Source organism: Neopelma chrysocephalum, unplaced genomic scaffold (genome assembly GCF_003984885.1).
Source record: "Neopelma chrysocephalum unplaced genomic scaffold, ASM398488v2 Primary Assembly neopelma1_97, whole genome shotgun sequence".
NCBI lineage: Eukaryota > Metazoa > Chordata > Aves > Passeriformes > Pipridae > Neopelma > Neopelma chrysocephalum.
The window spans coordinates 557892-582733 of NW_020897760.1; the positions used below are offsets into that span (position 1 = coordinate 557892).

The 24842-nt window shown below is 41.1% G+C and overlaps 1 protein-coding gene across 18 annotated transcripts in view; it reads left to right on the forward strand.

The window, feature by feature from the left end:
- The window catches only part of NFIA (nuclear factor I A), a 410570-nt gene that overhangs the window by 363248 nt on the left and 22480 nt on the right, over positions 1-24842 (forward strand). For 13 of the 18 annotated variants that reach the window (XM_027694338.1, XM_027694337.1, XM_027694346.1 and 10 more), the window contains 3 exons: positions 7660-7838; positions 10297-10462; positions 18432-18523. In XM_027694338.1, coding sequence (XP_027550139.1) covers positions 7660-7838; positions 10297-10462; positions 18432-18523 — 437 coding nt within the window. Of the gene's footprint in view, positions 1-7659; positions 7839-10296; positions 10463-18431; positions 18659-24842 lie in introns of those variants that run through there. The other 5 variants (XM_027694341.1, XM_027694352.1, XM_027694353.1 and 2 more) reach the window with 3 other exon arrangements.

Sequence of the window (24842 nt, forward strand, 5' to 3'; positions counted from 1 at the left end):
AACTATATGCTTTAAACAGTGCAGTGAACTATAATATTTTTATCTCTGTGTTATGCTAAATTCTTCTAGCTTCAGACATACACAAAAAGCACATTATTGCTTTAAATATGGGACCCATGTTTAAGCATCAGAGCTCTGGATTTTCAACCTCCTCTATTGACAGAACCATAAATCATGTTAAAGTTAAGTGAATTACTGTAGCGTGGAACTATAGCTTTAACAATGTTTATGTAGTATCAGCTTACCATCTACAGAATGAAAGGGGGGAAAAAACACTGATATTAGAAATGGGAATGTGGAGTCCTATTAACTTAACAGCAATATATCACTCCAAAGTCACAGATTCCATTACCATGCCCTTTTTAGTATCAAAGCAGAATTATATCATCACACACATAAAGGTTGTAGTTTTTAAGAGAATTTACATTTCTATTGTAAACTTATCAACTGCATTTCATTATAAGAAAGACATGATATATTTTCCTAGCAGCAGTTTTTATCTTATGATGAGAATATATGAGAATACATCATGTGTATTAAAAGCAATAATAATATGCACAAGTTGACAGCATTTGATGTGATGTGGGAATTCTACAAATAGGTTAAATTAGGGGGGTTTTGACCCCAGCTATAGTCTTGTAAGGGAGAAGTGCTTTCTATAGGTATGAGTTTTATTTCTGTCCCGATGTAATCAATTCTATAGTATTCTGATCTCTCAAAGGCAGTAGAATTCTGACATGTTTTAAAACAAACTGTTCAAAATAGCAAACTTAACTGGTCCCCTGCCCATGCTAGAATCTGGAACAAGTGCTCAGTTCAGCTCTACAGGTTTTCAAATGCAGCCTGTACTACTCAGCAGTCCAGAGCTCAACCCTGAGCTCAAACACAGCTTTCAGCATATTTTCCTTTTGCAAGGAACTCCGTGGGCCTTGGCAAAATGTACTTCTGCCTCCCACTTGCTACTGCAAAATTTCTTACAGAAAGAGTGTTTCTGAACAAAGGGTCCAGGTGCCTTGTACCACTCAGAGCAGCAGAAAGGGGCTGAGAGCCAGCCCTGATTTGGGGATACCATGGGTCTGTTTTTTCAACAGTGCTTAGCTGACCACCTGCACTTGACTTCTGGAGCTGAGAGATGGATATTCTACAATTCAGCCCTTCTTTTTGATGTTCATGGACAGGAACAGATCCTCCATCCATCCTATTTAGGGTATTTGTATTTCTCTCGCATTGGTCAGCTGTGTATATTATATTTTTAATTTTTCATCTATGTTTGTCTACATGTGGGAGCAAATATCAGTGATATCTAAATTTTACCCATGCTAAGAGGGTAAAGACTATTTTTGTTCTACAGCCCCAGGATTTCCCAGCCTTGCCAGTGCAAATGGGAATGTGACACGGGATCAGTTTGAATTTTGCTCATCCATGGCCCCAACAGACATGTTGCCAAACAACCCTTTTGCACCATTATGGGGCTTAAACAATACTTAAGTTTTCCAGTGCTGTGAATTCCCTTCAAAGGGCTCAGCCTAGGACTGGTCATCTTACCCTCAGCACCTCACTATTTAGGTGAAGGCAAGTTCTTGCTAGCCTGAGTAAGCTATTTCTCTACATTTATCACCCTAAAATCTGTTCCTAATGGGCAGTAAGAAAAATGGGGACTTTCAGAAACCTTTGAAAGAGTTATAGGGACACAGCTCCCATTGAAATTCAAAAGCAGTTAATGAATTCTCTCAGGACCTCTGCAAATCCCAGCCCAAGTTTCTTAATTATTTTTTTTTCTTGTTTGGGTAACTGCTTTCATCACCAAAATCTTGGGGCTTAAAGCTATTGTTTTAGGCTTCCATTCTTTACCTCTTGTATTGTATTATACACAGAAGTGTAAGTTCCTTTCAACAAATTTGGATTATTGCCAGATCTCCTTATTAAAAAGTCACTCTTCATATTTCCGATAAACACAGCTGTTTCATGGTGTTTGAAAGCATTTCACATCAGCCAGCATGGTGGCTTAGCCAATTAGTACTCTAATATGGTCAATTTTCAGAATAAGTACCTTTGGGGTACAAAGGGTGGGATACATCTCGCATAATGGCAACACTGGAATGGTAGGAAAAAGCTTACAGCACACAGGGAGTTAAAGCAACTTAGAAGCCTGACGTGGAAACCACTAGCAGAACAAACTGTTCTCTAACATTTCCAGGGAAATGACTTTTAAAAAAATACTTTCTTAATTGTAATGAAGCCAATTATAATGGCCTCAAAAACAAGCTGATAAAAACGATCCTGTTTCATTATGATTCTAATGTTACTATTTCTAGGAAGGCTGATCAATGTTTAATGAAGTATTAGTAAACTTAATTATCACTTTATAGAGGAGATATCTGAGCATTGTGCCCTAGTGAAGCTGATCCACTGTTCTCCTGGTCTGATAGACCATGGGCCTTTGAAGGAACAGTGATTTTGATTCCCAGCCCTCCTTAGAGCAGGCAAGGAGTGCAGGGTGATAGTGGCCTTTTCTTGAGCAACACTAAGTGACCCTTGCAAAGACTTCAAACGACTTTATGAAGAAAGCAATTTTATCCAGTCATCTGGACTTGAAGGGGTTGGCAAGGCTTTTTGGAAGAGGAGATGGAAGGTGGATGGACCAATATGTCCCCCCATATGTTGGGCTGTGCTGGTGGAGAAATCTGAGCACTGCAGGTGCGATCCCAACATCCCTTTACCACATCAGTGAGCACTCCCTGGGAACAAAGATCCCATTTCTCTTTATCAGGACTGCTCCTTTGTTCCAGGGTACTAAATATCTGAAGAAAACTATAACCTGTTTCAAATTAACTTATTTTTTATTATCTGATCACTCAGTCGAACAAAATTCACAATTTTGGCACTTCTTCATAGCCTCAGCCATGTGCAGTGCTCACCTAATCAATAAGTGAAGCTTATTTTATTCATTACTTATTTTGTTATTGGCTACTACAAATCAAGAAGGGAAAAGACAAGACAGACCTGCATAATCAGACGTTTGAATTCAGCGTTCTGAAAAACCCTCTGACTTCTGTGCTGCACAGCACCACAAGCTCATAAAAAACTGAAGAATCCAGTGTAGCACACAACAGCTGTACTGCATAATTACTTGGCCCAATAGCAGTAGTTTTAAAATACTGGTATATCTGTTGCAGGCCACCATACATTATCATCTCATTTTCAATAAAAAGTCTGAGATGTTTCAGACGAGCTTCAATGGAATTAGAATCATGTGTGCTTTGAAATATTTATGCTTGCCTTGAAATGGAAGGATAACTCCTGCCTCCAACCCCCACACAAAATAACAGATTTAATAACACCAGATAGTCCAACTCCTCTGTACCTACAGCAGGTAAAATGAAGTTCTGATCTGGAATACACATCTTTTCATAGGTTGTAGAACTTATATTTTATGTCATTTACTGAGGTCAATAATAAAATATAAATGTCACAGGCTGAAAGACGCCAGGAGAAATACGGTTTGGCAGGATGGAGCTGCTTAGGGATACATAAATAATAAGTCAATAAGTAAATAAATAATAGACAAAGACCTATTTTATCTTCCATTTGAAGATCTCAAAGAATTTACAATCACTGATTAAGACTTGTAATATTCCAGAAGAAGTAGTAGGAGCCTCTTCTCATACACAGGACCATTTGCATTACCGTAGGTGTGGTTTTTGGAATTAATGACTATCATTTTCATTAAGAGTTTCTGAACATCATGACCAAAGGGACATTTCAGAGGCAAACAAGGAAAATAGCAACCTGTTCTATATTACCTCTCATGCTTTAACTGATTCAAAATATTTGTGGGGATCCCTATATTTGGAAACATGCTTATGTTCTGTCCTCAGAACTTGTTTGAGCAGCCAGTTTTGCACTCACCAGAGTTGCTGACCACAACACAACCATCGGAGTAATGGTCTGTATCTGGGCCAGCAGTTTTTAGACTTAAGCATTTAATTCCCTCTCTCTAGTATCAGGCAGGCACATTTGTAATGTTGATCAGTTTAATAGTAGTGGATTTTTCCTCTCACCAAACAGCCCCTCCTTTTGCCTCTTGAGAAATTTGGTATTTCCCAGTCAGAAGCTGCAAAAACAAACCTTTTGGAGATCTGTATTCCACTCATTACTTCTTATGCCAAGAAGAAAATGACCCCTCCATGTCAGTGTATGGCACAGACTGGGGACTGATGCCTATTTGGTCTGGTTTCCTTCCCCCAGTCCTTCCTGTGGTCAGCAGAAAGCCCTCAGCTGTGCTGTGCTGAGGAGTTGGCCAAGACTCTGAAGAGGAACCACTTTCTCCTTTTTGCAGCACTTTGCTTTGCTGAATTATTGCTGCTTATTTCTGCATTCATTTTTCTTCTCTCTCTGTTTGGGAAGATCAGTGACACATGATTTCCACTTTGTTTTCTACCCTCACATGCTGAGGAAGTCAAGGCAACAGAGAAAGACTCACTACTTACATGTCAGTGAATATTTATTTCATCTTTCATAGAGCAAATCAAATTATTAAATGAAGACCCACACCTTGGAAAAGCTAAATACAGTGTGGTCTCAGTGTGGTCTCAGGCCTATCTCCTTTTCATCCAGAGAAAGAATAGGAATGAGTTTGTTCCCAGATATGTACAAACAACAGTGCAGTTGCCTAACAATTTCAAATAGTCTTAAAAGAGCTGATACTAAAAGGAAATTTTTAAAAAATATTTTTAAAATCCCAATCTATTTTTTTACGGAATTAGATGCTTGCCACATAAATTTTCATTTCTCACTTTTATCTTCATCCTTCATATTCCATTTGACACACAAGGAAAGGGGAAACTACAAAAGGAGATAGGAAGAAAGAGAGGAAGAATATATTTCATATTTAAAAAAGATAGAAATATTGTATGATAATAAAAATGTTGTTGTAGTCATCAAAACACTTGCTGACAGCTTCAGTTGAAGCAATATTCCTGGTAAAATGTTTTGAGGAGCTCTAAAATTACTGCTGTTTCCTGGAATAGGTTATGGTATCTTCATACCTCTGAAGTGGCTCTGACATGAGTGTCATTAAAGTGGTTCCACCTCAGGGGTTGGTGTAGGTGAGATCAGAGGCTGCCACTTTAGGTAGGATTCACCTAAATGAAGGTGTGTACATAGACTGGAGGTATCTACCTCAGAGCAGTACCAGTGGGCTCCTTGCACATCCACCAGTGAGCCAGTCAGTGTGGTCAGTGAAGTCCAGTCAAAGGCAGGGGTCTGTTTGGGATAAGATGAACAACTCCTTAGACACCGTTAGTTCTGCTTAGTTCTCTGTTGACTCTAATAATTGGCTCCATGGTAGACACCCAGAGTTCCTAAGGGGAATTCCCCATTATCTCTACCTTTAATAGCACACTTCAAAGTTACAGCCTCTCCCAGGAGTTTGGGGACAGGAAAACAGCCTTTATTTCTTCCTTTGAAGATTTGGGTTCTTTATCTGAAGAGTTTTCAAATATACTGTGATTTAAGATGCAAACTCAAACGAAACTATTTGTCTTAAAAGTGAATAAGAAATAATTAACAAGGTTTGTAAAAAACACAGGAGATAAGCCCAGATGTGCAGACAGGTTGAACAGGCTGGGTACACAGGTGTTTGCCTTGGCCATGGAATAACTGTCAACATTTCCATAACGAGGAGTGTGGGATATGCTGCTTCTTGTTTCCTTTTCCCAAGTGCAGCGCTGCAGACCTGGCACAGCTGTGGGAAGACACTGTTTTTCAGCTCAGCCCACATGCCATGATATCTAGGTGTTATAAGATAGGTATAGCCCATGCTTTCCAAGGAGTTTCTCTGGATATCCATCTGCTTCCACCAGAGACAGCTGAAGGCTGCGTGTCTTTTGGCTCCTCATCTCTATGCTTTCTTTCCGTGGCGTTTTCCCATTTATTACCACACATTTAGTGTGTGTTTCTCTCTGTTGTGAACAGTATTAAGGGGAGCAGATTTGTGGGGTTAACATGGTTACAAGAGAGCTTTTCATGGCAAGAACGAGACCTTCACATCCATCCCATACCAGCACCCCTGGCATGAGTGCAGCTCTTTTTGGGGGTGGTGTCAATCATTCCTATCCCATCATGGAGAAGGAAGAGCATAGAAGTGCTGCCCAGCCAACCCTTAATGAATGTTTACAGGATAATGCAGTAGTTTCCTTGCTGCTGTCTCAGAGTACATGTTTTATCCACATCTTCAGGCTCTTGAGTTTGCTAATGGTTTAATAATGCTTAAGAAAAAATTATTAATAAAGTGTTATATTATTAAACTGGCAATGAACAAGAGTAAGAAGCAGATTTTAGCTTTTATTTAACTGAAGGTTTTTCATAACATTCATCATGAAATGAATGTTTGCTCATTTCTGTTTGATTTTAGTTAACTTTCCTGCATCTCTCCAATTTTTCTGGAAGTGCCAAAGGCTTTTTTTTTCCCTCTTGTATATTTAATATACTTCAAAGCCAACACATGAGTTTCTGTACGATATTCCCTCCCCTGCATAGCCTTTATCTAATTGGTTATGTGTGGTATACAAGTGCAGTCTATGCACATGGACACCCCTCAAAGATTCCAAGGATAACGTGCCAAGGGAGCAACAGGAACATAACAATGACTGTTCGGTGAGAAATAAACTATGATTTACAGATGACTTTGTGCACACCAGATTAATTGGTCATTCTAAAAGAAGAGTGAATTCTCATTTTAGAGGGGAAAGGGACAATTCATGGCACTGTAAGTGGCAGCACTTGCTACTTCATGGTGACAACTAACAGTGGAAAACACTGCTGACTAACAAGGGTCCAACCCCATACATTTTGAAGGCCAAGGAACTGGGCAAAGGTGTCACATAATGCAGAAGAGCAGAAGGCTCTTCAGCTGCACTTGTAGTTCTGCTGAAATCAGCTGAGGGTAAAATTGGTCATTGCCAATGGGCTTGTGTACATCACACCTCTGCACCTTCTCTGGAGTACATTTTCCAGCTGGCTTGTTGGCCCATAAATTCACCAAATTAAACTTCATCCCTGAATGCAAGCTGGGGGCTTGCTGAAGATTTGAGGCTAACGTTATTCAGGGGAAATGTAAATGTAATTTTCCAAACGATCTCACCACTTTGTGCATGTTCATTAGATGAAAACACGTTACTTAAAATAAATGTTTCTAAACTGAGGTGGGAAAAAAACCCCAACAACAAGAAACGTTAGATCATCTTTAAATTATCGACCATTTATATACAATATAAAATGGATTCATATGTGCAAATCCAAGTTACATGAAATGTCAATTAAATCAACCCTAATCTCCCCTTTTTTTTATTGCCTGATTGATGAGGGCTGCCCTTAAGGTGATGAATAGTTTTTAGTCTCACAAAGGACTGCTGGTTCCTTTATACATGTCCACTAAAAATACAGAAAATCCTTCAAAATGTCTGGCTCCGTTTGCTTCCAGGATGTAGATGAAGTGAGTGTAGGACACAATGTGGTCTAATATATTAATTGTGAAGATCCGATGTATAAAAAATACTGTACATTTAAAAAAAAAAAAGAAAGACTAAAAGTAGATTTAAACTGTTTTATTTTCCGAAGGCAAAACTCTATATAACGTCTTTGTTTTCTTTCCTATAGCAAGTCCACATGCAACACCATCGACTCTTCATTTTCCAACATCACCCATTATTCAACAGCCTGGGCCATACTTCTCACACCCAGCAATCCGCTATCATCCTCAGGAGACTCTGAAAGAGTTTGTCCAACTTGTCTGCCCCGACGCTGGTCAGCAGGCTGGACAGGTGGGGTTCCTAAATGTAAGGAAGCCGTTTTTCTTTCTTCAGAAGTGTTTGTCCTATGTAAAAAATTAACCATGGGATTATTTATGGGGTTATTTTAACAGCATGTTGCGTGCAGGAGCACACCTGGAATAGTTGCTGGAAGGAAAAAAAAAAATTAAAAATATGCTGCTACTGCAAAAGTATTTTAAAAAACAACATGAAACCTCCCCAAAAAAACACTCGACCACATTGTGGTGAAATTAGCTTAAACTGTCAGAGAAGCTGGTGCTACAGTGACCTTCTGGGTCCCCCCACAAATGACTTTGCTTCATATGTTGTAACCCTTGTGCAACGAGGGTTAACCAAATATGAAGGCAGAATAATTTTTATTAATTATTTTTGAAGTTCAGGGGAGAGTGGGGGGGATGGAGCAGGAAAAGGGAGGGTGAGAAACAGATGTTTCAGATCAACTAAGTTCATTAAAAAAAAAAAATACTGCCTTATAGCACTTTAGATCAAGTTGACCAGTACTTGAACTCAAGATGTTAAAAGTACAGTTTATTATGGTTTGTTATTTCTGTAAGCAGTTATCTTTTCCCCTTATCTCTATGAAAAATTAAGCAGAGTTCCAAAGCTTCAAATAACCATTTTCATTTTTTTAATCAAATAAAGTGAATCATCTTGCTATTATTGAAATAGCATTCCAGTTGAATACAGAATTTATAAATTTTATGTAAATCAAATCTAAAATAATGCTCTGAATATTTCATGAAATGTAATGCATGTAACTTTTTCCAGCCAATGAAGTAATAACTGGCAAAATTACTGTTTCTCTCCTGACATACATACAACTGAAAGTGTTAATGAGAATTAGTTTAATTATTAGCATCTAATTTATTACATTTATTTAATAAGCTGTATTGTTCTCAGTGTTTTCCTTTCCCCAGCAGAAAAACTGACTCTACTTATTCCAGCTAGTCCTGGCTTTGAATAATGTCTGCAATATGTTAGCAGATACATTTATGTCTAGACAACAAATCAATACAGTGCTTTTCTTTTTCCTTGAGTATTCATTTGCTTAATTTATCCCAAACCATTCAACATTATGAACTGTTAGCACACTCACAATGAACATGCAGCAGGGGTCTTCTTGGCAGGAAAGGGACCTAATTGGGAGACAAGATAGTGTTTGAGAGATGTCACTAATATATTAGTTTATTAAAGGTGCTGGATGTTGGAAAAATAAATATCCCTGAAGGATTGCTTCTTGCTGCAAACACTAGTAACTGCAGTCTTTGAAGTCTGTGGGAGTGCTGTTAAGTTAAATGCAGATGAATTTGAGTCTTATTTATGCCCTCAACCATTTTTGCTCTACCACAAGTGTGATTTGCACCTCCACAACTTCAAGGCTTTTTGTCAGTGCCAGAACAGGTGAAATGAAAATAAGGTCCCAAGTGTTTTGCCAGGATGAGTATTTTGTCCCCAGTAATTCAGGCTAATGGAAACCATAACAGGAATTAAAATATTATTTTCTTTAGCAGTACTTAGAATATGGATCTGTGTTTAAAGCTGAGCTTTTATCATCAATGGAAAAGCCAATGCTCAGTGCCAGAAGAACTGCAGTGAGATCAATTTGCAGAGTGCTGTCGAAAATGATCTCATCATTTTTGTCACTAAAATGGAACACCTGATTCACAGCCTGTCCTACTTTCTCTTTGTAATGGTATTTGGCATCTATCTGTATGGTTTTCAAGTGTCCAGGCTGAGTTACATTTAAAATGTAAACTTAATAAAGCTGGGGGAAGGGTTGGCATGTTTTTCTAAGCCTGCTTCTTGTTTTTTTGATACTTGAAAACACTTTTACTTATGGACACATTTTTCTGGTGATTAATTGAAAGACTACACGTGTATAGCTCAGCCCCTTCAGCCTGTGACTGACCACATCCCAGACTAAAGGGAGGGTGTTTTTTTCCCAATGTGTAAAATGAAGCGGTTCTAAGTCCAGTCATTTTTCCATATAATCCTAATGGCAACTAAAACATGAGGTACGCTATTGCTAACTCAAAAGAGATGTGGGAGAGCAATTATTTTAAAATATACTCATTCATTTTCCTGTAATAAGATATCAGCATGACTTTTAAGACCACCAAAAATGCTTGTTTTTTCTCTTAATGAGCAGTATCTTCAAGAAATTTACACTCGAGTCCTAGGCACTGATATCCCAAGGGGATAACAGAGGCACAAAACTGGGGAGCTGGGGTCAAAAATCCTGCTTCACCTCTCACTGAGCGTGGGTTAGTGCTGCAGGAAATGTAAAGAGGAGCAGAATTTAATCCAGGACATTTCAGACCAGCTGCTAATGGGACTTTCTTTGCCACCTCTCAAGTAATAGTAAATGTGTTGCACATAGTTTTCAATTAGATTGTTATTACTAGAGGTTCCTGATAATAGCTGATTTTTAGTATAATTTCTGTGTTTGCTTGTTTTTCGGCAGCCCAATGGTAGCAGCCAAGGCAAGGTGCACAATCCATTCCTTCCTACCCCAATGTTGCCACCACCACCTCCGCCACCAATGGCTAGGCCTGTGCCTCTGCCAGTGCCAGACACAAAACCTCCAACTACATCAACAGAAGGAGGGGCCACCTCTCCCACTTCTCCAAGTAAGTACAGACACAGCGGGAACCAAGGGCTAACAGCCACACACAACTATTGGTCGCTGCTCAGAGATGAGGACTGGACTAGCTCTTGGGGAGCAGGAGAGCTCTCTGCTCTCCATATGATGGACAAAATTCTGAGCTGCTTCTGTGTTAACAACAAAAGCGTTAAGGTTGCAGTTTTATTTCTGACTCTCTGGGCATTTCACGTAACCATGTGTGAGAGAAATCAAGGCCAGTAGCTAATCTGCAACACAGACCTCGGACCTTTGGGATGTTTTTTGTTGTCTTAAGGAGGCAAGTTCATATCCCATGCAAGAAATGGTTCAAAGCCAGACTGGATGGGGCTCTAAGCAACTTGGTCTAGTGGAAGGTGTTCCTGCCCATGGCAGGGTGTTGGAACTGGATCTTTAAGGTCCCTTCCAACCCAAACCATTTTACGATTCTGTGATAAATTGGTGTCTCAAGTCAGGCTTTTGAGGATAGATCCTACATAGAAGTCAGACAGTCTTATCGAAAACATCGCTGCTTAGACATAACTGGGCTAAACTAACAACTCTTTCCAGTTTACTTCAATTATAGTTCTTTTGGGAATAAGTCTTCCTACATCAACCCAGACATCTTTCCCTTATGCCTTGCACTTTGGGCAAGAAGTTATGGTATGTTTCAGGGCTAGGGAGAAAGCTTTAATCCTCTCTCCACCACCCACACTGCTCCCATATGCATTTTGTGAAGCCACAAGTCAAATATATGAATTCCTGGATACACACATGGGGATACCACTTTGGACTCACTCTTCTGGGAAACAAATGCAGTTCAGCTGTGTCTGATGCTTTAAAAAAAAGTCTGGATGTTCAGGGAGTTAATTGTGAAATGATTTAATGAAGCTATGCTCAAACTGACATTTAAAAACAAAAGGGAAGCTTTCAGTGCTTTAATGGCAACTGTAGGGGACTTGTTCCACAGTGAAGGGAGTCCAAATAACATCCACAAACAAAAATCAATCTAATCGAAAGAGCAAATCCCTTTGTGTGCTTTTCAAGCTTATTATTTAAATGCTATATGCAACCACTGCTTGATGTGCAAAGAGGTACTCACTATTCAGACCAAGTGAAGCCTACATTTTTAAAGCTTTATATACTGTTCAGAAGATTTGCACAGGTTCCAGGGGGCATTTTTAAGATCTGGGAGTTCTCAGGGGTTTGCATTGCCTTCTGCTACACGATAGCACACAACTGCAAACTCAGCAAGATGCTCTGGCTTGCTTGGAAATTAAAATGGGTTTTAGTATGAGACAGTCTGGTAAGACTGTGAACACGATCTTCTAGAATCAGGTCTTCCTGAACTGATCAGCAGATTTTTGTTGAGCAAAGAAGTTGATTCATTCTCTCCCCTCCGCTCCTCTTTCTGACCTTAGACCAACACTTGTGCTATCAGGAAGTTTTGATGCTCTCTGATGGGAGATACTGTCTTTCAAGTCCTATCAATAAGATTCAGCAGTGGAATCTAAAAGGTTAATGTTTAGTCATAGTTATCACTGAATAAAGTCAGCAATGCCTTATTATTTCCTTGTCTTCAGAACCGGGAAAAACAAAACTAGGTCAGTGTGTACTTGTCATTACAGTTGTGACTCAGTTTACTGGCAGTGTCTGGTGTCGAAAAGAAAAAAATTCCCAACATCATTTTAGCAGTAATCTTAATACTTAATGTTTATGATAATGTCATTGTGTAAACAAGCTCAATGTGTGTCTGGCCTGATTCTCAGCTGGCAGAAAAACGGGCATTTCTCCACTGAGCAGAACACCCGTCGGTGTCGGCTGGGGCTGGCCACTGGGCTCAGTGTTCAGCAGACAGCTGCCACGTTAATTGGGAATCGAGGTTTTCTCAAGAGCAGCCAGTTAATGGTATTTAAACAAAAGATTAGGAAAATAATTACTGTTTGTTAATTAGCTACGCTGATGTCTAAACATATAGTTCTGTGCATATTCAGGCACGCATCTTCCTTTTGGTAAGGGGCTTGAATAACAGTGACTTGAGTTGTAAAGAAGCATATAATTTAATTTAGGGACAAATTTTACAGAAAAGTAGATTATAGGAAACATTTTCTAAGAAAAAATAATACATATACACCAAAGCCAGTGGAAGTATTGGCCACGTGAAGAGTAAAGCAAACTGAAGTTGCAAGCCTCTGCAGTGAGGGTTTGCCAGAAGGACCCACTGGACTCCATTCAGTGTGTCAATCAGAACCAACCCTCCATTTCCCCCAGTGTTTATTTTTCCTTAACTAAATATTAGCCTTCAAATAGCAAGTGCAGATTCACCAGAGTTCCATAAAAGCTGCACAAAAAGGTGTTTTCCATGGTTACGAGCTGCTGGAGCGCACCAGTTCTGGGAGTGTCTCCGGGCTATGGCTGACTGCCCTGCAGAGCCTGAGGATATTGGAAAGTCACTTATGCAACAAAGGCAGGAGTGATGTTAAATTTTGGCCAGACTCTCTCCTTAGTTGTATGGAGGAGAATGAAGCCCCCCCCATCCAAGGAAATGGAGTGAAAGGGGTTGGCATTTGCTCCATTCTCCTTCCCTTTTTTGGTCTAGCAGAAAGCCCTCAGCAGAAACAAAATGCAGTCACGGCCCAACCAAAAATTGGAATATGGCCCTCCTGAGGGGTGCAGGAGCCAGGAGCAGCTGTTCAATACAGCATGGCCTCCTGGGAACGAGAGCTAAAAATCACAACAAGGTGGTTAATGATTCTCAGAGCAATAGTGAAACTCTCCAGCTGTGACATTAACCAAAACATGAACATTAGTGCTGTCCAAGGAAGGAAGAGCCCCTGGAGATCCACACCAGGGATTTGATGCTACTGGGTGGCCAGACACGCTCTGGGAGTTGAAAATTTCAGATGCGAATCCTATCCTTTTGGAAAGCCAGCATTTTCCTCAATGACATGACATAATGGAGATGGGATTCATGAGTTTTAGGGCGGTTTATTTTTCCTCCATAAAAAGCTTTTTCAATAGAACACATCTTTGATATCAGAAGCAGTCCCAAAATTATCTTATCTCAGATCTCTTCTTGATTTTCTTTGGTTTGTAACCATTAACAAGCACAACACAGTATTTTCTTGAACTTGACAGTTTTGGGGTTTAATATCTCACTGCCCAAAGCAAACACCACCTCCATTAGATGCCAGTTGAACTTTAGCACTATCATAACTGAATCAGAATGTTAGAATTTGTGGCCCTCATTCCAGTGCAGAGACTAAGACACCCTGATTTTTAAAAAGCTTTTTTAAACTAAATGTGATTTTCTAAGATTCACAACTCTTTACAACTTTAACAAACTCATTATTGGTTAATGTCCCTTTGCATGAAGTAGTTTTCATGTTAAACAGTATTTGTGTCAGGCTGAGGAGAATGATCTTGTGATTGTAGTAATGGATTCATAAAGCCAAGTGCCAGGTTCTGCCCTTTGGTCACAACAACCCCATGGAACACTCCAGGCTGGGGACAGAGTGGCTGGACAGCTGCTGGGAAAAGGACTTGGGGGTGCTGGTCAACAGTGGCTGAACATGAGCCCAGGTGTGTCCACATGGTCAAGAAGGCCAATGGCACCTGGCCTGTACTAGCAACAGTGTGGCCACAGGATGAGGGCAGTGACCAGCCCCCTGTGCTGGGCGCTGCTGAGGCCACACTTCAAATCCAGTTGAAAGACAGAGGGGCTGGAGCGTGTCCAGAGAAAGGAATGGAGCTGTCAAAGGGCCTGGATAGTTAGTCCTGTGAGGAGCAGCTGAGGAAGCTGGGAGGGCTCAGGGGGGACCTTCCCACTCTCTCCAACTCCCTGACAGGAGGGTGGAGCCAGGTGGGGGTCAGGCTCTGCTGCCAGGGAACAAGGGATGGGACAAGAGGAAACGGCCTAAAGTTGCACAGGGGAGGTTTAGGTCGGATGTGAGGAAAAATTCTTCACAGGAAGAGTAGTCAGGCACTGGAACAGGGACAATGGTCGAGTCCTCAACCCTGGACGGATTTAAAAGCTGTGTGGATGTGGCACCTGGGGACATGGGTTAGTGGTGTACTTGGCAGTGCTGGGTTAGTGGTTGGATATAATGATCTTAAAGGTCTTTTCCAACTTAAACAATTCTATGATTCTGTAATGAGATTGGATTTCTCTCCCTTTCTCTGCTGTGCATTGACTGAGCACCCTATGGGCAAGCCATTTGAGCTTTCTTTTTGCTCCTTTCCCCATCCATAAAAGAGAGGGTGATGACTGCATCATTTAATTTCGTAAAATTTGCAGTTCCCTCTAAGATCCTCATCTGCAGAATGCACTGCAGTAGGAATTGCTGTGTTGCACCACATTGCTTCAGTTAATCCTCTCACTACAGCTCCACGACAGCTAAACTGACTCCTGGTCCCTTGAGAAACAGGACAACTCTTCATATCAAATACATGTACCTGTCAACTTAGTCTGTAAAAGAGAGACCTGGTGGTACATTAGGTCATCACTCACCCAAATCATCCTTACCAATCAAAAGTTAATCCTTTTAATCCAGAACTGTCTGATAAACTACACACTCCAATACTGAATAGCAATTTTTTTAGGAAAGTATATTTAAATTAACATTTTCCTGCTGAAGGCAACTTTAAAATACATGACATTCCCAAAACTGTTTGTTTGTCTTGTCTTTCATACAATTTCTTGCCATTTTGGCTAAATATCAAAGGTGTCCGTGTGAGCAAATGTTCTTTCTCTGCCAGCTCCTGTTTTCCTTGTTCCTGAAGTGAAACATCATAGCAAATTTGTGGCATCACATTCATTTCCTTGGCTATGGGCTAGGATGTTGCAGACAATCCTTAGTGAATTCCAGTAACAGAAATACCAGGCTGGATAGAAAGATGTTTCTATTCATGCCCCATGGGACAGATATCAGCTGGTGTAAACTAGTATAGGTCTATGCAATTCCCATGGAGCAAAGCTGATAAGATCTGGAGAAGATCTGCCTTAGACACCCGGCTCCCGTTCCTTGTTCCTTTCCATGCTTTGGCCTTTCCCAAACTGGAGTTTGAAGACTCCACCATAGGCTTAGCTTGCATGTATCCTATAATATAATATAAACCAGCTTTAACTTGTGAGAGCTGTTTGCCCCATCCTAATCTCAGAGCAGAGTCTAGGGATCAGACTTCTAGGAATTCCACTTCCATGTCAAACAAGGGTTTTTATATGAAGACAGTAAGAGAGTAGAAACTGTGTTGGTCGTGGTCTAAGCAACATTTGGTGCTACTCCCTTTTCTGAGCCTAATAGGAATCACTGCTGATGTGTATTCCATGTAAATTTAATATTCCGAGCCAAAATGGCCCCTTTCCGTCTGCAAACAAGTCAGGATATTTTACAGTGAAGTGGGACTTAGCACTTTGGGAGAGTCCAGTGTAAATCCTCTGCATATATGTAGTTTTGGTGCTCTTCCCTTCTTGGCTCTGGCAATGCAGTTATATGACCTTAAGGAAATACCAAGCTGACATCCGAGTATTTTCAGAAAGCAAGTTAAACATTGTTTGGAGTGGAAGAAAGGTATACATAGCAACTCACCCAGCAAGCTTTGAGGGGACTTTTGTGCATATTACACAGTTTTCGAAAGCTTTTGAATTTTTGTTTGAACAGAGAAGCCATTTAAGTCAGCATTCTGCTGGTTTCCCTTTGATTTTCTACCAAATATCACAGCAAAAGTATCTGCCAACGGGGAACTGTAAACAAGATCTTGAGTTCCTTCCCTTCTGAGTGGAACTTACCTGCTCCAAGGGATTAAATGGCCTCTCCACTCAATCTGCTTCCTTAAAAGTAGACCAGAAGAACCAAACAACAGATGTTTGATTTTTTAGCTTTAAGTTAATTTTCCCCACTGCAGAAGGAATTTTTAGTCTTGCAAAACATTAGTTCATTAGTTAGTAAAAAAAAAAATACCTCAGCATAAAACAGTACAGAAGAATGTTAATATATGGCACTAGCAACAGAGAGATACCCTTTGCAAAAGTGTGGCTTCTTTGAATTATTAAAAAATTAGCATGGTAAAAGGTGAGGAGAACATCTCACCAGATCTACTCAGTTCATTTCTTCCTTGATTTGCAGGTAGGAGTAACACCCACCATACCTGTTTATACTCAAACACTTAAGCTACACCACAATTTGCAAAACCATCTCAGAAAGATGAATTAGTGCACTTAAAAATTCCTTTAAAATTATGTGAAGGAGAGGTGTTTCTTGCATGATTTTTGGAAGTGTTATCTTCTTGGAGAGAAAAGCTCACCTCACTCGAAACAAGTGGGAAGAATTCATTCTGAAAAGCCAGGAGTGCTTTATCTCCTCTCATATCAGTAGGAAATGAAGATATGAAGTTCCTGGGGTGATTTCAGGGAATGCTCTCTGAGAAAAGGGAGCTGTCTGATGTAATTGTAAGAACTAGGAGGCATCACAAGACATTTGTGAGACTTGGGTAGGCAGGGAAGGGAAGGATATGGGTCTGGGTGCTCCCAGACTTGGGAACTTATCATCCAAGGGCTTTGTGGGATGCAGAACATTTACATGGGTTGAAGGGCAGAGAGGGCATTCACCAGTGAGAAATCTCTTGAGGGCCATTAAATACAGGGAGACCATGAGCTGAAAATAATCAGAGGTGGGAAAGAAGAGAAGAAAGTAAATGTGTGACCTGTTTTGGCAGTTCCCTGTGTAACTGCTTATGGTCTTTAAGAGTCATGACAGTGGGTAAGGTGGAGCATTGATATGGTTCAACATGGCCTTAAACCAAAGGCTCCTCCAATTTAATCCCTCTTCACCAAATATTTGCCTTCAGAAAGGCAACAGGGTTTCCTCTACAGAGCCAACTCAGCGTCTTCTCGGACTCTTAAGTCACTTTATTTTTGTGTAACATTGAGGCCTGAATATTATATTTAGCCTGACTGGGATTTGGCAACTAACTTTCCTTTTAACAGTGTTTTTTGTCTCTTCATTGGATGGTTAGATTGTCTGGGGATTTTATTCAGCAGAATGCATTCCCATAAATATATTTAAAATAGACAGGATCCCTGTTTGTATTAAGGCATCCATTTGGGTTGTTTGAATTTAGATCTAAATATGTAAAAAACTGAAGATGGGAGAAGATTGCGTGGGGGGTTTCAAGTGAGAGGAAGACTGAAAATGCATTGAAAGCTTTTGGATGTGGAAGTACGTGGCATTGTGGACAGTTGCAGTGGAGAATATAATGCAACAATAAAATCATTAAAGTACTTCAAGTTTGGAAGTAATCTGGGTTCTTGGCTTGCATTGCATTTAATAGCTTTACATTTATGGGAGCCACTCCAGTTTTTAAAGGCAGCTTCAGCCTTCAGACTGATTGCACTTACCACCCCAGTGAAACTGCAACCCATTAATTTTTTACCGAAAGGATCTTCCTAGTTTGTCAAACACATCAAGTGAACATTTTAGAGAGTGCAGACCACAGCAGTATGAAAACCAAAACTTTATATCAAGAGAGAATGCTCGATTAGCATGAAATAATGGTCTGGTTCTGTTAATATGCACTTGGGTAAATTCATTGCTATACAAAACTCTGTTAAAAATAAAGATACTAGACATTGGAGTGAAAACAGTCAGGACCTGCAGAAGTCTCCTGTGCCAGCCCATCATGGAAAGGCTTGCAGTGGTTCTCCTTCAAGCTGGAGAGCTGCACAGGTGGCCCAGCACACCTTTCCCTGAGCCCACGTCACAGCCGCCTCCTCTCCCAGCAGCCCAGTCCCCTGCGTGTTTATATCCTCACCACTGAGACCAAAACTTTCCAGTGTCTAAAACCAAACTCTCGCTCTCTAAAACGTTTGCACATTTCTGTGTTGAACATCTGCTTAGGTGGCTCTGAGACAGTGTGTTTTGGTGTTGTTCGTGTGCAATCTAGTGCCGCTTCCTCAACGCATGTGTCCCTTCCCTTCACAGCCTACTCGACACCCAGCACCTCCCCCGCAAACCGATTCGTCAGTGTTGGACCACGGGATCCAAGCTTTGTAAATATCCCTCAACAGACTCAGGTGGGCCGCTTTCAACTTCTCTGTATGCCTGCAGCCTCTTTTTCTTCTCCAGTGTCCTCTAACGTGTCCCCGCGGAGCAGCTGCATTGCCGCTGTCACTTCACCCACATGGTCTCAGTAACTACAGTGAAATGTCACCTGCAGTTTGTTTGTCTGTTGTGTTTTTTTGGGCTTGTGTAGTAATAACACTGCTTTCGTAACTGGAAAGATCTCTCTTGCTTTCTAAGATATTGGCTTCCAGCATGCAGTTGTTTCTGCTAGGACTGGGGTTTCAAAGAATTTGGCTGCAACCTGCTCCCCAGGCACTGCATTTAATTGTGTTTAGATTAGATAGTAGGAAGAAACTCTTCCTTGTGAGGGTGGTGAGGCCCTGGCACAGGTTACCCAGAGAAGCTGTGGCTGCCCCATCCCTGGAAGTGTCCAAGGCCAGGTTGGACGGGGGTTAGAGCAACCTGGGATAGTGGAAGGTGTCCCTGCCCATGGCAGGGGGGTTGGAACAATATGATCTCTAGGGTCCCGTCCCACCAGACACAATGAGAGACTTCTCCAATGATTTCCATGGAAAAAAATATTCAAATTCCTGATTGGCCATTTGCATGGTGAGCTTTGAGCGAGCAGGAGATTTTGTAATTGCAAGCACATCTGTTTCCTTACACAAAGAGAAAAAAGTCCAGTTGAGGCAGGTTAGCTGAATTCATAGTCCTGCTATGGTCAAATCAGAAGCTCAAGTAAACGTTTGTGTTTCTTTAGGAGAAGGACGAGGTTTAAATGTGCGTTTTCCAAGCTGTATCAGATTCCCAGGGTCGCTTAAGAAAATAGTTGTTGGCAGTTTTGTTAGCAGCTAATTTGAGCCAGATGTTGAAAAAATTAAGTCTGTGCTTAATATCACGTTATCGTGGGGGGGGGAGGAAGGTATAAAAAAGTGAGCAGAGCCAGTACTTTAAGACAACTGTAGTTTGAAGTGATTGCTTGACTACACTGCAATTATTTTAAAGGTCAGCGACACAAAATATTTGTAATTTTGTTTTGAGCTGGTTGCAATGACTAAAAAGTAGTAATTCAAATAACTAGAAAACTGGGGAGTACTACCCTTAACTCTTCTAAGTCCTTTCAAACCTTTTATAGGCATCTGAATAATTAGTGTACAGATTAATGGCTGTCACATGCCACAGTAGATGCACGAAGACAGACTCTTCATTGTGATGGCTTCAGCACCTTTGCTGTCACTGAAACACAAGTCACTCGCTTCCAAAGATTTTCAGTTTACAGGGCTGCAACCAGCTGCCTGCGAACACAATGCATTTTCTTGCTGTCTGCTATTTGTGTACCATTTGTTAGGGGCTTTAGTTTATAGCTCTGTGCACAGCACAGGTTAAACTACATCAAATCTCAAACCTTCTCTGCATTAAATAGGGTCACAGAAAGTACAGCAGCAATGCAGAGAGGGGTTTAACCCATCAGATTCTGGGTTTTTTTTCATGCCTTAACAAAACACAGACTGCACCCCACTTTTCAAGCTTCTTCCTTTATTTGGTTCATGTATGTTACAAGTTCTCACGCACCCTCACATTTAAATCATATTTCTCTGGTCATTTTGATAACAACTGGAACACACAGAAATATGCTGAAATTGGGAAACAGGAATGTTAAGGTATACTGCTCAGGAAACCTGAAACCCTTTGGAGAATGCAACTTACCTTCTCCAGAACACTCGAAAAACTACTAGTTGGTAAATTGATTATGTAGTAAGACACAAGAGTATTATGTCTCAAAAAATATTTAAAACTTATTTGCATCCTGCAGCCTAAGTTTCTCAGATAAGTTTGTTGACTGTAAACTTTTATCCTTCTTATTTATGACTTAAATAACTTTAAAGTGCTCTAGCGTTACTTTAAGTGCTTCCCTGTAATGCAGTGTAGTGAATAACAATGCTGTACAGTGAAAAACAATACTCAAGCACAGCTTTCAATTAAAGTCTAACATGCTGCAGTGGGGAAGGAGACTGACTCCCAGTCTCTGACTCCAGCTGCATCTCCATGCTTCTATACATCATTACACCACCACAACCCATTTGATACTAAATATATAATTTATCAGCAAAAGTCACTACTTATTCATGAAAGAACTCAGAAGTTGACTGTGCTTTGAGTCAGAGAAGTGAGGTAAAAAGGCTAACTGCAAGGAATTGGGATTTATGTAGATTTCCTCTAAACAAAGACATGCTTTTGTGCTTTTTTTGCAAGGCATCAGTGTATAGGACGATCACTTAGGATATATTCAAAATGAAAATATAAAAATACATAGGACTGTGTTATTAAAAGCAGCTGGGGTGGCTGCTTTCGATTAGGATCTTTATAGTACATTCAGAGCCAGGCTAAGATACGGGTCCTGAGGACCACTAACTGCCAGGGACGCAGCTCCCTGAGACAAGAGGAAGCAGGGAACACTGAGCTTCTGGAAGTCAAGCTTAAATATAAGGGTTAATCAACTCTTTAATGCTGGAACAATAAAATAAAATGAAGATTGTATCTGAACATCTGCTTTTTAAAAATTAGGGTCCAGCTACAAGCTGTAGGACAATATTATGGTCAGCTATGATGTTCTCTTTCAGTTAGAACACTGGACTATAGACACTAGTTGCACACCATCATCATTAGTCCTCAAATGCTGCAAAAGCGAGTCTGTGCACAGGGATGTGGCAGCCACATTCAGCAGAAGTCGCAGTTCCCATACATGGGCATTCACAGAACGTTGGAATAAAATCCCAGACAAATGCACAACAACATGGCTGGTTTGGAGCAAGGATCGTTCTGTCCTGGGCTGCTCTTAAACAACCAAACCCAGAACATGCCTTTCTTAATGGATATTAACCCGTAAGAAAAATTAACAGTATACATTCCCATTAGCAGTATGTTCTGATTTATGTCACGTTCCATCAAATATAATCCCTTAAAGGAATTTTATAGAATTTATATGATATTTATAAAAAAGCTGTCTTCCTGTGTCAACAAAGGCTGTAGCAGGATGACCACTTCATGACAGAAGAACCAGGAAATAAACTGCTTTAAGTCAGTAGTTCTGATTCAGCAACAAATGCCCCCAAAGGGCTGCTGGCTTTGTCTGGTTTTAGCAGCTTCCAAACTTTTCAGATGGTTTGTTTTCCATACACTGCTTACTCCATCCATCACTCTGCCATTCCACTCACATAATTGTCCTATCTGGGAGGTTATTTGAATCTAAATTTCTGTTTGAGCTATTAGGAGCAACACTTGACTTGGCATCCCTTGTATATGTTGGCAAAAAGGCACAGGTGTTGTAACCTTTGCTTGATAAATCATTTACTTTTGCTACTTGACTCGCAAGCAGTATGGGGGGCATTGGCTTTTTAACTGCCTTTTCCATATGCAAATCAGAAATACAGTATGCCTGGGGTACACGGGCTTTAGTTTCAAAAGCAAGTTGGTCTGGATACCTCATGACTAAGTAATAGATAAGCCTCTCATATTGCCAAGGACTTGCAATAAGGAGAGTGGTAGAGGGACGGGAAAGTACCATCACATTAATTAGGGGCGAGCTTCTTGGTAGCCATAACACTAATAAAGAGTTCTGAATTTGGGAGTTTTTTTCCTAAAATTAATAGTGAAACATGGGCTCTGGGAATGCTAAACCGGCAACCTGCTCTCTGTGACCAGAGTTTATGTTGTCACTTGCCATTCTAAATGCTCTTTGCTGATCTGTAATGCCCTGGCTGTGCTCTAGAGTACAAAATTCCTTTAGGGATCAGCGTGCTGTATTCAGTGTACTGCAGCTCCACTTCACACTAAACATTGTTTACAAGGCTGAGTCCTGTTTGCCACCTACTTACCCCACATCTTCCTGGAAATTGTACTTAGGATGCTAAAAACAGCTCCTGAGAAACACATGCCTGCTCCATCTAATCGCTCCTACCTGCCAGTAGCCAAGTGCCTTATTCAGGGAGGTTATGAGGATGCAGGGAACACAAACTGCCTCCCACTGCAAGCACCAGGCAGAGGATCAACCTGTGAGAAACTAAATGGAGAGAAAGTGAATCCTGTACCCCTGACCAGCAATTTCAGGAAAAATCCCTCTCTAACGTAAACACATTTTATATCGGATCCATCCCAGGTAGTTTCTAAAACTTAATTAAGCACAAAACCAAATATTTATTCCCATACCTTTCTATATGGAAAGATAAACTGATTTCTAAGCAAACAGAAATTCTTCCTTCTTCTGCCTTTCCATGATCCCAAAGCACAGTCAGATCATGGATAATAAGCCAGGGTGTTTTCACACTTTCCCTGGTGAGGCCCTAGAACCACCCAGCTACAACAGAACTCTGGAGAGAGCTCATCCTTTATAACACAAAACAACTGAAACAAAAGGCCTGTAACTTGCTTAGAACACTGAAACAAAGTTTAAGAAAAACCCCAAAAGTCAAACATGCTTATCTAGGCAGCAAAATGACAGGTATGAAAAGCAGCTAGCTCAGCACAACAGCCTTATAAAGACCAGGTACAAAAATGCACCCTGTGAAACACATCTTAAAAAGAGCAATAGTAAGTTAGGGGGGAAATTACTGAAGTTTAACAAAATGTTTATAGGACAAGAAAATTGCTAACTCCTTTAGATCTGCTCCTGCTCCCTGCCTTTCCCAAATAAACAGTGGTATCTTTGTAGCTTCTCCTTTTAGGCTTTTATTTATCTCTAAAAAACCACCGTGCGCCTCAGGTGCATACACAAACCTAATTGTACAATTACTTTCTTTCCGAGAGACAAGGCAAAGCCTGTTTTACTTCCCCACAAGCCTTTTAGAAAGCGAACTGCAACCTGCAATTTTTCACTGGCAGCACTTTAAAACAAAGGGCATGAGGAAAAAAATTAGGTGGATGCTGTATCCTGTAGGATAGCAGATGTTAGCTCTGTCAGACCAAGGAGGGAGGCAAATTCCAGAGTCGCTGGTCCTTCTGTGAGAATGGTCAGTTGCTGCTGCCCAGACACTGGATTTGGAGGAGTGTGGTGCAGGTGATGCCCCTCACCAGGCCAGAGGCAGGGAGGCAGGGAAGCAGCCTCACAGATAGCAGGCTCCAGAAGTATATAGGATCCATAGACCAAGTCAGCACCTTGACTGGGAAGCTGATGCAGTCCTTCCAGCGCTGTCATTCCTGCAGCTGAAACCACGGAGCTGCTTTGTGCCCAGGTTCCATTGCCACCCTATGGAAGAAAGAAACCAGTGCACACATTTTTCTTTGGACAAATCAAACATGTGCCTCGCTTCATGGGGATTTTCCACATTTGCCTCTCGCTGAGCCCCTGCCCATGTGCCGTGACCTTTGCCCTCTCAGAAGGGGACGACGAGCTATCAGCCTCACGCACAGCTCATGTCTTTGTGCCTTATTAATGAGAACCGCAGGCTGCCTGCCCCTTCTGCCTCCACACCCTGCTCTCTTTCTCCCATTTCCCAGAGCCCAGGAATTGCCCTGGTCAGACAGGTAGACCTGCTGACCCTGGGGAGGAAGGGGAAGGTCAGAATTTCATGGCATTGCAGTGTACTAACAGCTGAGCCACCACTTCGCTCCACACAAGGGCACGGCAGGTTTGGGAAATGTGTGAGGGGTGCAGGTGGCTGGTACATGGCAGAGAACATGAGAGGCTGCAGGAACAAGATCAGGCCTTTTATTCTGGGGGTTCTGAGCACACTATTTATAAGGCATGTCAGTGCTACTTGTTGCTCGGGGGACTGTCCCTCCTCAGGATCAGAATACTCATCCTCAAGGCTGAACACACTACTCGTGTCTGAGTGTGAATGAAGAACACTAATTTAGAAACATTTGTTTGAATCAGCCCCCTGAGAATTCCATATTCCATACAGTAACCTCCCTAGGCCAGCGCATGTGGCCAACTTCAGCTGCAAAGCACTTCCAAGCAGAGACTTGGCTGCCTCTTTCCTTCTCTTGGCCCATCCAGCAAATGTAGTGGCAGGTTCAGAACACCATTTCCATGCAGGAATAAAATCTCTACTGGGTAGAGAAGAGAAATTTGCTGAGATTAGATATAAAACAACCATTTGGGGATGTGGGACTGCTACTTTCTAGAGGCCCTGAAGTTAGAAGGATCACTCTGCTTCCAAGACCAGCAGGGATCTGTGGACTTTCCCATATTGGCAAAGGGAAGTAAGGGTTACTCTCCTCCGACACCTCAAGGCTTGAGCTCTCTTATGATCACTGAAAGTTTTGATCTCTGTGCAAAAAGTGTTTTGCTGTTGAACCAGTGGCATCAAGCTACTGACACATGACCTGAAT